At 45.9% G+C, this 12,923-nt stretch overlaps 1 protein-coding gene across 3 annotated transcripts in view; it reads left to right on the top strand.

Annotated features, from left to right (window-relative positions):
- The window catches only part of CNTN4 (contactin 4), a 271,916-nt gene that overhangs the window by 161,387 nt on the left and 97,606 nt on the right, over positions 1–12,923 (top strand). For all 3 annotated transcript variants that reach the window (XM_042013627.1, XM_042013608.1, XM_042013617.1), the window contains one exon: positions 12,269–12,395. In XM_042013627.1, coding sequence (XP_041869561.1) covers positions 12,269–12,395 — 127 coding nt within the window. The remainder of the gene's footprint in view (positions 1–12,268; positions 12,396–12,923) is intronic.

Below are 12,923 nucleotides of genomic sequence, written 5' to 3'. Positions count from 1 at the left end.
GCAGGCAGCGTGCAGGTCCCGGGGAACACCTGGGTTGTGTTGCCGCCAGCCAGGATGAAATACAAATGAGGTGGCAATTGGTGGCAAAACAATTTCTGTGGAGGGGTTTAATCTCAAACAACTGCGCTCTTCTGTTTAGCCAGAACAATAAACTGTGGCAGTGCTGTGTCCCGAGGAGCTCTGCCGTGGCTGGGAGGTGCGAATAGGTGTTCAGGTAATGCATTCCCACTCTTCTTCTCTTGGATTCATCATCTGCCTGCTTTGTAAACTGTTCTCGACTGAGCTCCAAACTGCTTTCAGCTTCCCAGGGCAGGAAAAGACACTGCACACCCCAGCGTGTCAGAAAACTCAGGGAAAATGACCTCCAGCTCTCAGGCACTTATTGCAAACCTATTTTAAATTGAATACACAAGCCAAGATAATACAGGCTGTTTGATAAGAAACATCAGAGAAATCCATAACACGAGGCTTTTTATTATGGGTTTATTACATCAATCTCTCCAGTGGGTAATGGAACTTGTAAATATACTCTTATGTAGGAGTCTCCTTGCGGGCTTTTTATTCATGCTGAAGTAAGCACAGCAAACTTATTTGCTGTCAGGGTACATTGAATTTAAGATTAGTATTTATTTTGGTTCTAAAGAGGTTCTACTTTTGTGAATTGGAGGTTGGCAGAACAGCTGTAGGAGAGGAGGTGGGAGCTGCAGGGGGGCTTTGGGGGGGAAATGAGTTTTCCAGGCAAACTGCTGGTGCCTGTATGGGACACAGCGAACGTGCCCATTATGGGCCGTGGCTCGTGTGCTCAGAGCTCCTTCAGGAGGGAAAACTTGCTTTGTTTAAGCAGGAGCTTGCTGTGTGTTCATTGACTAAACCCAGGAAGATGAAAAATCGTCCACGGGATTAGGGAAATATTTAAGGGATACATTCCCTGCCTTGCTGCGCCGTGCAGACACGGGCACAGAGCACTCTGCAATGTAAACATTTGTTCTTTCCTGGTAAAATGCTTTTAATTCTTTTCTAGAGGTAAACAAAGTCACACTGCTACAGCAGGAGCCCAGCAGGCTTTGGCTTACTTGGGAGAAGCCAAGGGGATGTTTGTGCTGAGTAAAGAGTCGAGGAAAAGTTTACATAAAAGTTCAACAAGAAGTTCAAATCATAGCAACACTAACAAAAACCATGAACAGCTTACATGTTCTTGAGTAGATTGTTGGAGGATGTAGTAGTTAATTGGTAGTTGACTTAATAGAGGGAAAACAGTCCTTAACTAGAGGATGTTGATTGGACAGACAGACCAGAAACCTGCTGAGGTGTCAGCAAAGTCGGCATTCACTCATGATTTTAACAGGTTTTTTAGGGTTCCCCATCCCCGGAAGTGCCCAAGGCCAGGTTGGACAGGGCTTAGAAAAACCTGGGATAGTGGAAGGTGTCCCTGCCCATGGCAGGGGTGGCACTGGATGTGCTTTGAGGTCCATTCCCACCCAAATGTGTCCATCATCCCGTAACAAAGCAGGAAGAGTGTACCTTAGAATGAACACAACCAGGTTTGAGGGATGTTTGCATTTCCAACACTGACTGAGATCTTTCTCTGCTACAGGAGACAGATTAGGAGTGAAGAGTGAAGGATGTGTGTGTTTAATTAAGGTCTGAGGGTAACAAATGTGCTTGAGCTATGAAACCACATCTTTGTCAAACCCACCTGAAAGAAACCATCCTTTACCTGGCTGGGCACTTCCTTCTGTGCTACTGCAGCTCCTAAAATGCATCAGCAGAAAGCCCAGCACTAATTTTGATGTCTATTCCCCCATGTATTAATTCTAGATTATCATTCCCATCTCTTGTGTATTTAAAAAGACAGTAGTTTGTAAGAAAGATGTTTATTTTCATGTCTTTATGTTTGTTTTCACATCTTTGAGCTGCTTTCGGCCACTTCCTCAGTGCTCTTACAAACTTCCCCGCAGCCACAGAGCTGAAACTCTCTCAGATGTGATGGCTTGAGCAGCAAATGGGTCAAAAGGAATTCTATGGCTTTGAATTCTTGCTGCTCACAGAATTAACACCCTGCCCAGACAGCAGAGGGATCCATAAAGTTATTCCCTGGTTAATTACTGTGTCTGCACATTTCTCGTTATGGAGTATGCTGCCGTGCTTGCTGGAGAAAAGTTAAAACCCAAGCTCTCTGTCCCAGATAAAAGGCTGCTTACAGAAATTCTTACTCGTCTTTGAGGCTTCTTAAAAAAAAAAAATTAGGCTTTTCATAGTGTGTTCCCAATCCAGTATAATCCTTAATTTTCAAAACATAGAAAGCCATTATTTTTTGCAATTGTAATGAAAAAATTGCTGAAGCAGTGCACATTATTTCGATTACCCATTAAGCCTTCTCTGCTCTAGAATGAAATTACATGATTTTCTTGCTTTTAACTTCTGACTTGTAATTTATTAAAAGAGAAAAACAAACCACTACAACTCTGGTTGTGTCCCAATTGCCCAAGTCAGACATTCAGATGAATGATGCAAGTCAGCTGCTATTTTGGCATCTTCCTGATACTTTGGGCTTTTTATATTAAAACTCAGGCAGGAATAACATTTATTTTGCACCGTAGTTCTAATCTATGACTTCTCTAAGGCTTTGGCATTATACTGGCTTGGCAGAAGTGGACTTTGCATAGTGACTGATTTATTTCACTTTATTTCATTCTGTGTTGATCACATCAACACAGCAAACCATCATTTCTTGTTGCACAATAAAATAAATTCGGGTTTTAATTATAAAGTAACAGGCCTTGATCAGATTGGGAAAATACACATGATCCCCCTCCATTTAACTCTTGCCTCGCTCTCCTCACTGACACTGAATGTGCTGTTTATCCCTGTAGCCTTTTCCTGCTGTCCTTTGTGTCTCACAGCAAAACAAGAGGCTCCTCCTGGGGGCATCTTGCTCTGTTTCATCTCGGGGGATGCGGTTGCTGTGTTTGTGCTGGGTGCCTCGGGCTGCTGTGGTTCAGGCAGGAGATGGCAGAGCTCTGAGTCTGGCTGGGGCTGCTGCTGCCTGCGCTGCTGGCCACGCTCCCCACTGCCCTGGGGGAGCCTTGGAAGGGGTGCAGGCCATGGCAGGGCTGTCACAGGCACTTTGGCTGCTTTGCATCTCTTAGGTAGGAAAAGCTGTCTGCAGCAGCTCGGTCTAACCCGAGGTGTTGGCTCACAGCTCGGTCTAACCCGAGGTGTTGGCTCACAGCTCGCTGCATTTCGCATGGTGCCCTAAGAGCACTCTCTGGGTGAGGAACCAAACTCTTGGGAAGCAAAGAAAAATTAAATGTTGCCCTTGGGAAAGGCTCTGTTGGGAAATTGAGGCTCTTTGATGTCATACAATCATGGAATTGTTGAGGTTGGAAAAGCCCTCTAAGACCATCCAGTCCAACCATCCCCCAGCACTGCCAAACCCACCACGACCCCTGTCCCCAGGTGCCACATCCACACCCCTCTGAACACCCCTGGGGATGGTGACTCCACCCCTTCCCTGCACAGCCTGTTCCAATGCCTGACCACCCTTTCAGCGAAGATATTTTTCCTAAGATCCCATCTAAACCTGCCCTGGCACAACTTAAGGCCATTTCCTTGTATTGCATTAAAGACTCTGTTTCCAGGAGCAGTTTTCTCCTGTTATTGAAACACCACAAAAAGGAGCTTCTCTTCCCTAAGCTGAGCTGGGCAAGGGAGTTTAAAATGGACCACTGGAGGTGAATTCTGTCTCTGGGGCATCCACATCATGCTGCCCTTTAGAGGTGAGCGAGGAGTGTTTGAAAGCTTAACCTGCTCGTGTGACAGCAGAGGGAAGAAAGGCTCTCCTCACAAATGCCATCAATCCGAGCAGGTTTGGAGAGTGCTAAATTGTGGTGTAAGAAGTCATAAGTCAGGGGTTTGACAGCGATTACTGATACGTTTTCCCTGCTGTGATATTTGAAAGTTCATAATATTAAAAAAAATTAAAGGAATGCATGTTCTCCGTGGGCAGATTGTACAAATTGTACTCCTGGCTGCTCCTTTGATGTTTTGCTGATTGAACTCTGAGAACTTTATTTAAGCCTCCCTCAGTTTGGCATTTAGTGGTGTTAATTTTAAGGCTGGGCTAGTGTGGGGTCTAGTGTTTGTGTGTCTGTGTTTGCATGGAGGGTCTGGTCCCCCGGCAGGGAGCAGAAAAACAGGGATAAGAGGTGACTTTTAGGGCTGGGGAGTGCCTGTGGTGGGGTGGCCATGCAGTGGCTGCCAGTGCCGGTGTGTCCCAGCTTCCAGAGCCACAGCAGGTACCCTCTGTGTTCCTCTGTGTAGGGAATCTCCTGCTGGAGACTGGGATTGGCTTTTGCTCCTGCTCTGCTGAGGGTTGCAGAAACATTTTGAAAAAATAACAATGGAAAAATTGAAGGGCAACTCCTCAAATGTGCCCTGGATTGGAGCAATTCCAGCGACTGCAATGAAGTTATGGAGAGTTAGAGCAGCTGAGCTGCCAGCCCGGAGTCCCGACAGCAGACTTCAAATGCCTTAAATCCATTTATGGAACAGAACCACCTGGAGATTACAGCCTTGGATCCTGTTTACAGGATTAAACACTTTCTTGCTTTAGTAGCAGTGAAAAGTGAGTGAGGTTTTCCTGTCCAGGGTCAGGAGCCTGCCCAGCATCGGGATGTGCAGTGCTTGGCAAGGAAGGGCTTGGGTTTATCTCTCTGTGTAACTCCAAAGGAAAGGTCCTTCTCTTTTCCTAAATATCTTGGTGCTTTTTAAACTCCAGATGCCCAGGATGCCATCAGTCTTGCATCAGACCATTAGAAGCTGATGCTGAAAATTTCTCCCCAAAAATACAGATTTATAATGTGATAAATATGAGGTTTCCCTCTCTCTCCATTCTTTCAGTCACCTTTTAATTTCTTATATTGAAATATCTTTTCTTCTTAAGGCAAGGGCTGAACAACTTAGAAATAGTAAGAAAATTGCAGAGTGTAATATTTGTAATGAGGCAGATGCTTGAAACTTGCCTGTGCCAGTGCTCTGTGATAGAAAGGAGAGCGTTCACAGTTTAATTCTAGTTGGTTTTTTTCCAAAATAGGGAGAAAACAAACCTCCATCAGGTGGAGATGATGGAACCTTGTCACTTGTGTCCTGCTGCAGCGTTGTCTCAGGGACTTGAAAATGTTCCAGAGTTGCCCAAACCAAACAGCCAAGGAGAAGTGTGCACACTGTGGACTGAGTTAACAAAGAGGTGTTTTAGTCTCTGCTTTGTTCACGGTTTAAAAGTTCCGTGCCTGGTGTTTGGAATCCCTGATGGATTCCCTTGTACCCAGTGTGTGTTTCCTTGCCCTAATTGCAGATTGTGCCCCCGTGACCCAGAACAGGCAGATTTCCAGTGCCCCTTGACAGACTGAACCACCCCATGTGCATTTTCTGACCGGTGCCATGGTGCAAATTAGGTTACAGGTGTTTGACTCCGAGTGTGCCAGGCTGATAATTCCTTCCTCTTCCCGGCGAGCTCCCGAGGCCCCGGTAATTCCATCTCCTTATTCACAAATATTTGAGAAAGGAAGCCATGGCCTAAACCTCTCTGTAAATAGCTGGATAAAAAGTTGGCAGGGCTCAGCTTTCCTTCTGACAGTGGCTAATGTACTTAAACCTGAAGAGAGAAAAGAGGCTTCACCTTGAAGCGAAGCGCCAGAGAGCTCCTTTCACCTTGAAGCTTTCTGCAGGGTTTGGCTCCTCAATCAATTGAGAGCCTGGACACGCTGCCAGAGTTGTCTTTGTTTTTCCTGCAATAGATGAGACAGAGATTATAGGTTATTGCCCCAGGGACTTGTCTTTTCTAAGGCTTCAGGATTTTAAAGGAAAGAGGCTTTTTCACTACAAGCATTTCATAACTTTGCTTGTCCGCTGGTGGGGTGGGGAGGATGGCATTTGTTAACCTGGCTTTTACACACCTTCCTTATTACATCAAAGATTAAAATCCATTGAATTTCAGGGAGGTATTGTGGAAAGGAAATATGTGGCTTTAGAATATGCACATGTAACCAATTACTTCTGATTTTTTTTAATATATCCCCTTTATAGTCCCTGTCATACTCAAGACAGCTGACAGTTTTACAGTAATGATGTGTGTTCTTGGCAGACAGCAATCATATCAGCACCTTACATTTTGCTAATAAATCAATAGGTAATTAGCACAGGCTTTTGAAACATTTCTGTTCCCAAACAGCTCTATGCAAGAACACCCAGCACTGGTGGTAGCACCATTAGCATCATATTAATCTGATTATTCCTATTGTTTTATACTCACAGCTCTGCCGTGGGCTGATATTGTCCTCAACAGAGCTCTGTGAGTTCCTCTGTTTATTTTCCTGCTGTTGGCTGTGATGGCTCAGGGAAGAGGCCGCGCCGTGAAGAAATTTGTGACTTTCTGCAGCACCGGAGCAATGTGCTTTTGTGGGATACTGAAGGGAACATCTGTGATGAAAATCAGGCTGTTGGCTTGCTTAGAGAACACAAATTGCATCCTGTTACATGAGGGGTTTGTTGTAGGACGGGTCACTGTTTGTGCTGCAGTGGGAGTCGCCTCTCCCGGCTGTCTGGACGTGGGAGAGGCACAGGGAATATCCACATTTGTGTGTAGGATCAGGTGTCAGCATTTTATGTGGAACCAGCTGCCTCGATGGCATTTGCTGTAATGAACCACACGTAGGAGAAGTTGGGACATGGCTGGGGCACAGGCTGAGGGAGAGGCCTCCCGGAGCTCCCAGAGCTGCCGCTGGCATTTGGGTGCTGGCTCCTGGCATTCCCACACTGCTGGCTCCTGGCATTCCCACCTTCCCTCAGAGCTCAGGACACACTGCTGTGCTTAACCCTGCCTTTAATCCAGGCTGCTCCAGGCCCCCGGGTCACTCCTAAACAGAGACATCAGAGCACTGCTGTCTCCATCTCAAACGCTGCAGCTCTTCCATGCCTGCCTTTACGAGAGGGGAGATTTATCCCTCCCTGTCTCCCGGGTTTCTGTGGCTGCCCTGTGGTCTCTGAGCAATGTCTGACACTGCTTTGGAGCTCGGGTACCAGACACTCGTGTGTCAGCTGTCACCTGTCAGGCGAGGCTTTGCTCTGGGCTTGGGACAGCAGCGAGCTGGGACAGGGAAGAGTGGCAGGAGGGCAGAGGGGACAGCAGGAGGCAGAGGGGACAGCAGGAAGGAGAGGGGACAGCAGGAGGCTCACAGTACCTGTTGGAGACCTGTAGGTGCTGCAAAAGAAGCCCAGTGTTGTATCAAGGGGGTGTCCCCACAGATGCAGAGCTATGAGGCCCTTCCCTGAAAAACCATACTTAATACACTTTTAAAATAGCTCCTTTTTTTTAATCCTTTTTTTTTTCCTTTGAATGGGAAGCACCTTTAGTGGGTCTTGTTCATTGGGAAGCCTGTGGAATTAGTAGTAGTAGGACTGTGTGGTGTAAGAAATTCTTTGTTTTAATTTCAAAGCCATTAGCACCATTTGCAGTTGATGTTAATAGAAGTGATAGGCAAAAAATAAGGAGTGAGCCATCCACTGGAGCCCTTTCCTGCTCAGGAGGATGGGATGCAGCTGCTCACCTTGAGGAGCAGGCTGGTGTGTTAATCAGCCATGCCCTTGAGCTGTCCTATCCATTCCACTTCCCACTTTTCTGAAGAGCTGCTCTTCCCAAGGTGCAGTTTTGTCTGGAAGAAATACTGACTTGTAGCACTGTATGAAAACACCCCAGCTCACAGAGCAGGCAGCAATTCCCTCAGCAGCAAACAAGGAGAGGATTTTTCTCATTTATACTGGATATACTCCAAGAATTCTCTGTTCTGTTTAGTTATTATCTTTCCCTATGGTGTGGAGTATTCAATTAAACTTTCTCTCAAATTGGCCATAACTTTCAATGGAAATTAAAGGAGTTCTATTTGGGTACCAGTATCTGTCACCAGGCTTAATGTTGAGAGAGAATAGGAATGGTTCCACCTGTTTGGTGTGAATTAACCTCCGCTGACATTCCTCATGTTTCAATTCCTCAAAAGCATGGGAAGATGACAGCATTTAACATCCAACTGCCTGTGCTGGCTCTCAGCTTTGGGGCCCTGGAGGGACACAGCAAATATACTCTTCATTTGGAATGTATTCCAATTAATGTGGCTTTTTTTTTTTTTAATAGGTGTTGTGATTCACAAGGGGGAAAAATATACATCAAGCAGAATGTTCTTCTAAATGATCTCTCACTTTCCATCCAACACCATATGGACACACACCTCCTTCTGTGGTTAAAATGCTTCTTTTATTGTGAAATTGACTGAAATTTCCTAGATCCTGCCTCTTAGCGAAATAAATACACTTCTGTCAGAGGAGGCAGACCCAGAGCAGGAGTACATTTGTTTTATATGACAAGGAGGGGGAAAAACGCTTTTTGGAACCCAGTCTTGTTTGCAGGTTGTCTTAAGCTGAGGGCGGCTCGTGTTCATTCTGGGTTAACTCATTTTGGGCTCTTCAAAAGAAATATAACTCAGAAAAATAAAATCTGTCCCCAGGAGTGTCTCACCAGTTAGCTTGTCTGGGAAGGTTATTTATTTTATTGTCCTGGGACAGTGAGAAATGTGTGAGGAGTGGCAGCAGCTGTTGAATGGTGTAAAGGGGAAGAGGGCTAAAATAACTGAGCACTTTCAGGTGTTTATGCACAGATATGCTCTGTTCTCTTGTTATTTTTTGATGAAACGGCCAAAAAAGAGTCTGTTAAACACAATCTGATGAGAAGGGCTGGTTTCTGTGGATCGAGCTGCTCATAGTGTTCACCAGTGGTAAGCCAAAAATGTGTTACCACTCTTGGAGTGCAAGTCCCTGGACATTACTGCAACGGAAATAAAGTTACCACTTTGGATTTATTTTAAAAAGTGTAAAATTCATATATTTCAGAGTTATCCAAACAGCAAAATTTGCTCCCACAAAAGTAGACGCTTCAGCAGCGCAAAGGCTGTGCTGGCAATAAACGTCTGAGTAACACAACTTTGTCAAAAATGGGCTCTTTCTGGTGCAGGCACTTGTAGTTTCCTATCTGCAAGAATCTAGATGGCAGCTTGTTTTATTTATTAGTGACTCTTTAGTGCTCTGTGAACCAAATCCCCCTCCTCTGTCGGGTTCTGTGACTCAGCCCTTATCACACAGTGTTGGGATCTGGGCTGCAGTGATTTCAATCGCACATCAAGGCTGCAGCAAAGCAGCTCTACAGGCTGAAGATTAAATAGTTTGGACTTGCTTATCTTGGTTATACACAGGCAGCAATAAGAGGAAGAAGAAAGGCACTCAAAATAATTTTATCTGCCCAGTGTTGCAAAGTTTTTCCTGCTCTTCTGTTCCCCTGATAGGCTGCAGCTGCTCTCAGAGCTTCTCCCAGCTCCCTTTGCTTGAAATCTCACCAGGATTTTTCCTCTTGCTGCCTAACAGGAAGGGCAGGCACTTTTTTGCCAAATAAAAGCTGAATGTTGAACAGTGCCAGCAGCAGGTGGAATATTTGAAAGTGTTTTCATTTGATCTTTTATGAGCTTCCAGGCAAATTGAGTTATTAGCAGACAAATTCAGTGTTTTCACCTATTTGTGACTATATGTATCCTTAGTTCTCTATCTTGAGTCTGTTTTCGAAATTGTAAATTGCTCACTAATTAATGATGCAGGCTGTGGTGGTTCTTACACCTGTAACTCCCACTGAGTGCTGTGGACCACTCTCATTAGCTCTTGAAGAGCAGGATGCTGCACCTTAACCTCTGCTCCTGCAGCCAGGTGATGGCCTGGACATGTGGGGACAGTTTTGCACCCTTAGATTTGTTCCTCTTTCCCACCCCAAGTAGAAGAACTGTTCATTTGTAATGCAAGGTGTGTTTTCCTGTGATGGGAAGAGGACCTGACCTTTGGTGTGATTTGCTGTAAATTGACACCCCCTAATTGAAATAACAGCAAATGACAGCACAGAGAGGGGTGTGAGGCAGATGACAGAGGCAATGCAACACATCCCTGAGTCAGCAGGTCCCTAACTGGATTATCTGGGATGGTCTGGCTCGTGCCACAATCAGACTTTGTGTTTCTGGGGTTTGAAGCAACCCTTACACAGGACCCGAGCACCAGGCCAGCTTCTGTATTTTCCAATGAGGAAACTGGATAAATTCAAATATATTTTAAATCTGTTGCTTTCAGACGCACTCACACAGCACTCAGAGCTGTAATCTTTGTGGGCCAGACTATCATATCCTCTCTTAGGGTGAATGAGGCTGCTCAGGGAGTGAAGCAGCCCTGGGTCTCAGGAACAAGTCTGGATGCCATAATCCAGTCCCATATGCTCTATGGCTATTATTATCTTTTCCCACCAGCAACAGTGAGTTGCACACAGGTGTAATTTAGAGCTGGAGATGATGTGAAATGTGTTTTGAATAATAGATGAGTTTCAGTCAGGTATCGTTAACATATAATTTAAAATAAAGCTAAATACAAGGCCTGTGACTGTGTGCTGAGTGCACCCTCCTTTGTGGGGGGGCCTGAGGGAGGAGACACGGGGGAGAGATGGTTCCTTTCTAATCTTCCTGGCAGAGTCTCTCTGAAATACTTCTGTGGAGATGACAGAATTTGCTCTCCCAGGGTTGAAGAGCTGTTGTTCTGTCCCTGGTAAATCCAGCTGATTTCCCAGTGAAAGCTGTTCCCATTCATTCTCACCCTTCTTCCCTCTGGAAGATCCATCATCTTCTATTCATTCCCTTTTTTCTGTATATTTTGCACATCCCATCATCTCTGTATTTTATTTATTCATTTTCCCCTGACCTCCCATACCCACAAATTTCCTATGTCCCCATCCAGGTGGGCTTGCAGCAGCCTGACTAAAGAGAATTCCGTGCTCACATCCCTGCAAGTCCCTGCACACTGAAAGAGCAGAGTCTGCTGTAGAGATAGGGCAGGAAAAGATTGGAAAATGGTCTAAAAATGTTAAATCAAGGTTCCTTGCATTCAGCTGAAAGCCTTTCTGACTGTGAGCACTTCCACTGTGTCCTTACTTGCACTAAACTTAGAGCAGCCAGACATTGACACTGATGAGAGGAAAAGTCTCAGTGAAATCAAGATAGCTGATCTTTTCAGGGGAGAAAAGTTGGTTTCTTTTGTGTGCTGAACAGCTGCTGTGGAGATAAAAGTGTCTGATCCAAACAGGATGGAGAGCAGTGAATTTACACCGTAGCTTTCTGTGGGTGTTTTGAGTGGTGTCAGTGAATTTCCTGAAATTCTGTGCTCGCTGCAAAGCAGTGGGCAGGGAAGAGCTGCAGCTCAGGGATGGGCCTGTGAGCAGCTCTCACCCTCACCTCCAGCTCTGAGATGGGATAAATTGATAAGGTGAAAGCAGAAAGTGGATGAGAGGAGAGGAAAGGAGATAGGAAGGAGTTAACAGCTCAAGAAATCAAAGTGTATTTTTAGAATGAAGAACAAAAGTCAGCACAAGGGAGGCTCCCATCAGTAATCCCCAAACCCAGAGTGCTGGATTGCTGGGAGATGACTCCTGAGCTCTTTGAAGGTCGTATCAGGTTGTTTTGCCAAAGTATTTTCCCTCTTCTACCTGTATTTAGTGTGAGTTTTTAATCCTCTGAAGGGCACGAGTGTGGAATGTCCTTGTCAGGGCTGGTCATACAAAACCTCTTGGGAGCCTCATTCCCGCAGAGGAGTGGGGCTGGTGCCAGCGGATTCCTGAGGCATCAGAGCGTGGAGAGGGTAGGGGGTGTGAAAGGGTTTCCATGCCCTCCGAGGACCAGTGCACCCCATGGCTGCAGAAGGGTTTCAGTCAGGGATGGCAGAACCAGTTGCACTGGGGCTGGACGTGCTGGGGACCCTCTGGCTCGGGCTCCTGTGTAACTCTATTTAACAGGGTGGGAGTTTAATTCACAAGGAAAACATTTCCATTTCTAAAGGTGAAGCCAAGGATTCTGCTTTGAATTGAGCTTTGCTTTGACAACAGCGCCTGTTCCCACTGTTTGAACTTTGGGTGAGGTTTCATTCTGTGCTCTGTTCAGTGTAGGACATTTTCATGACTCCATGTGGGTTCAGTGGTTTTTGGAAAAAAAAAAATCTGCTGTTATGAACTAAATAAAGTGTCACCAGATCTTTTCCAAGGTGAGTGACACACGGCCTCTTGCTGCTGAGACACTGTTTTGTATTTTAAGCCTGGGAACATGGAGATTCCATGAATGACCTGTCCCATTTTCCCTGTTTAATGCAGATGACAACACCCTGCACGGGCCGGTTTTCCTGCAGGAGCCCAACAGCATGATCTTCCCCTTGGACTCGGAGGAGAAGAAAGTGAAGCTGAGCTGTGAAGTGAAAGGAAATCCCAGACCAACCATTGGGTTTGTTCAGTGTTTAACTGTTCTTAGAGCCATCACAAAAGAGCCTTTCTGCTGCGTGTATTGGTGATATCCCTGGAGGCTACCACAGTGCTGATCCCAAAAAAATCCCAACCAAAAACCAGGCAGCTCCTCCCCAGGGGCTGCTCTGATCTCTTCTCTGTGATCAGGGACAGGATCCAGGGAGTGGCTGGAGCTGTGCCAGGGAGGTTTAGGTTGGATTTCAGGAAAGGCTCTTCCCCCAGAGGGTGCTGGGCACTGCCCAGGCTCCCCAGGGAATGGGCACGGCCCCGAGGCTGCCAGAGCTCCGGGAAGGTTTGGACAGCGCTGCCAGGGATGCCCAGGGTGGGAGTGTTGGGGTGTCCTGGCTGGAATTGGACTGGATGATCCCTGTGGGTCCCTTCCAGCTGAGGATATTCCATGACTCTGGAGCATTAGGAACAGAGGGAATGGACACCAGGAAATCTCCAGGTATTGCAACTCAACTGCAAAATTTGGACAGGAGTTCTAAAAGGTTACAAAAGGATTGTA

Source organism: Corvus kubaryi, unplaced genomic scaffold, assembly GCF_017639235.1.
Source record: "Corvus kubaryi isolate FWS band 111438036 unplaced genomic scaffold, C.kubaryi_AGA036_p1.0 136, whole genome shotgun sequence".
NCBI classification, from domain to species: domain Eukaryota; kingdom Metazoa; phylum Chordata; class Aves; order Passeriformes; family Corvidae; genus Corvus; species Corvus kubaryi.
The sequence above is the reverse complement of the archived record's forward strand: the minus strand, read 5'-3'. Positions and strand labels throughout refer to the sequence as shown.